Source organism: Fulmarus glacialis, unplaced genomic scaffold (genome assembly GCF_000690835.1).
Source record: "Fulmarus glacialis isolate BGI_N327 unplaced genomic scaffold, ASM69083v1 scaffold33157, whole genome shotgun sequence".
Taxonomy (NCBI): Eukaryota; Metazoa; Chordata; class Aves; order Procellariiformes; family Procellariidae; genus Fulmarus; species Fulmarus glacialis.
In genome coordinates this window covers 626-2,376 of record NW_009223120.1, presented here as the reverse complement: position 1 = coordinate 2,376, position 1,751 = coordinate 626, and the positions used below count along the sequence as shown (strand labels likewise).

At 62.7% G+C, this 1,751-nt stretch overlaps 1 protein-coding gene across 1 annotated transcript in view; it reads left to right on the top strand.

The window, feature by feature from the left end:
• Positions 1-212: 212 nt before the first annotated feature.
• Positions 213-1,751, top strand: part of LINGO3 (leucine rich repeat and Ig domain containing 3) — a 1,905-nt gene continuing 366 nt past the window's right edge. Inside the window, 2 exon segments of the mRNA XM_009581698.1 lie at positions 213-1,010; positions 1,013-1,742. Of these exon segments, the coding sequence (XP_009579993.1) occupies positions 213-1,010; positions 1,013-1,742 (1,528 nt within the window).

Genomic DNA, 1,751 nt, shown 5'->3' with positions numbered 1-1,751 from the left:
GTGCTGAGAAAGGGGTCCGGAGGGTTTCCTTGGGGGGCTGGGACCTTATCAGGGCCATGGGCCTTGGTTTGGGGAGCGTTTTTGAGTCTTAACCCACATATGGGTGATCTGGGGCTGGGTAGGACTTTGTAAGCCTCGCCCGGGCTCACCGCTAACGCCGCATCTCTCTCCCTTCCAGGCGCATGGGAGAATGGTAGTGAGCCCGTAAGACCATGCTCTACACAATGACATGTTGGCTCCCGGTCCTGGTCCTCCACCTGGTCCTCCTGAGCCCCCCGCGGGCGGCAGCCTGCCCTGCCCGCTGCGAGTGCGCCCCGCAGATCAAGTCGGTGGTGTGTCACCGTAAGCGGCTCACCTCCATCCCCGAGGGCATCCCCACCGAGACCAAGATCCTGGAGCTCAACAAGAACCGCATCCGCTGCCTGAACCCAGGGGACCTCTCCCCGTACCCGCTGCTGGAGGAGCTGGATTTCAGCGAGAACATCATCTCCAATGTGGAGCCGGGCGCCTTCAGCAACCTCTTCAACCTGCAGACCTTGCGGCTGCGGGGGAACCAGCTCAAGCTCATCCCCCCGGGGGTCTTCACCAAGCTGACCAACCTCACCCTCCTAGACATCAGCGAGAACAAACTCGTCATCCTGCTGGACTACATGTTCCAGGACCTGCGAAACTTGAAGAGTTTGGAGGTGGGCGATAACGACTTGGTGTACATCTCCCAACGGGCCTTCTCGGGGCTGCTCGGCCTGGAGCAGCTGACCATCGAGAAGTGCAACCTGACCTCCATCTCGGCCGAGTCGCTCTCCTACCTCCAGAACCTGGAGGTGCTGCGGCTCCGGCACCTCAGCATCTCCGCGCTGGAGGACCAAAACTTCAAGAAGCTCTACAACCTCCTGCAGCTGGAGATCGACAACTGGCCGCTGCTGGAAGACGTCTCCCCCACCAGCTTCCAGGGCCTGAACCTCACCTCGCTCTCCATCACCTACACCAACATCACAGCCGTGCCCGCCGCTTCCCCGCCGCTGCCTTGAGGAACCTGGTGTACCTCCGGTACCTGAACCTGTCCTACAACCCCATTAGCACTGTGCTGAAGGGCTCCTTTAAAGACCTCATCCGGCTCCAGGAGCTCCACATCGTGGGCGCTCTCTTGGTGTCCGTGGAGCCGCAGGCTTTCTCCGGCCTGAGACAAATCCGGCTGCTCAACCTCTCCAGCAACTTTCTCTCCACGCTGGAGGAGAGCACCTTCCATTCCGTCAACACGCTGGAGACGCTGCGGGTGGACAGGAACCCCCTGGCCTGCGACTGCCGCCTCCTCTGGATCCTGCAGCGACGGAAGACGCTCAACTTCGACGGGCAGCAGCCCATGTGCTCCTCACCGCCCGAAATCCAGGGCAACGCCCTGCGTGACTTCCCGGACTCCGTGCTCTTCGAGTACTTCACCTGCCAGAAGCCCAAGATAAGGGATCGGAAGCTGCAGCATGTGACGGCCCGGGAAGGGCAGTCCGTGTCCTTTCTCTGCCGGGCGGATGGGGAGCCGGACCCCTCCATCGCCTGGGTGTCCCCCCAGCACCGCATGATCACCACCCGCAGCACGGGGCGGGCGACGGTGCTGCCCGGGGGCACGCTGGAGATCCGCTTCGCCCAGGTGCAGGACAGCGGCACCTACATCTGCATCGCCAGCAACGCGGGAGGCAACGACACCTACTTCGCCACCCTGACGGTCAAGGGGCGGCCAGCCCACGGCTCCCACTACG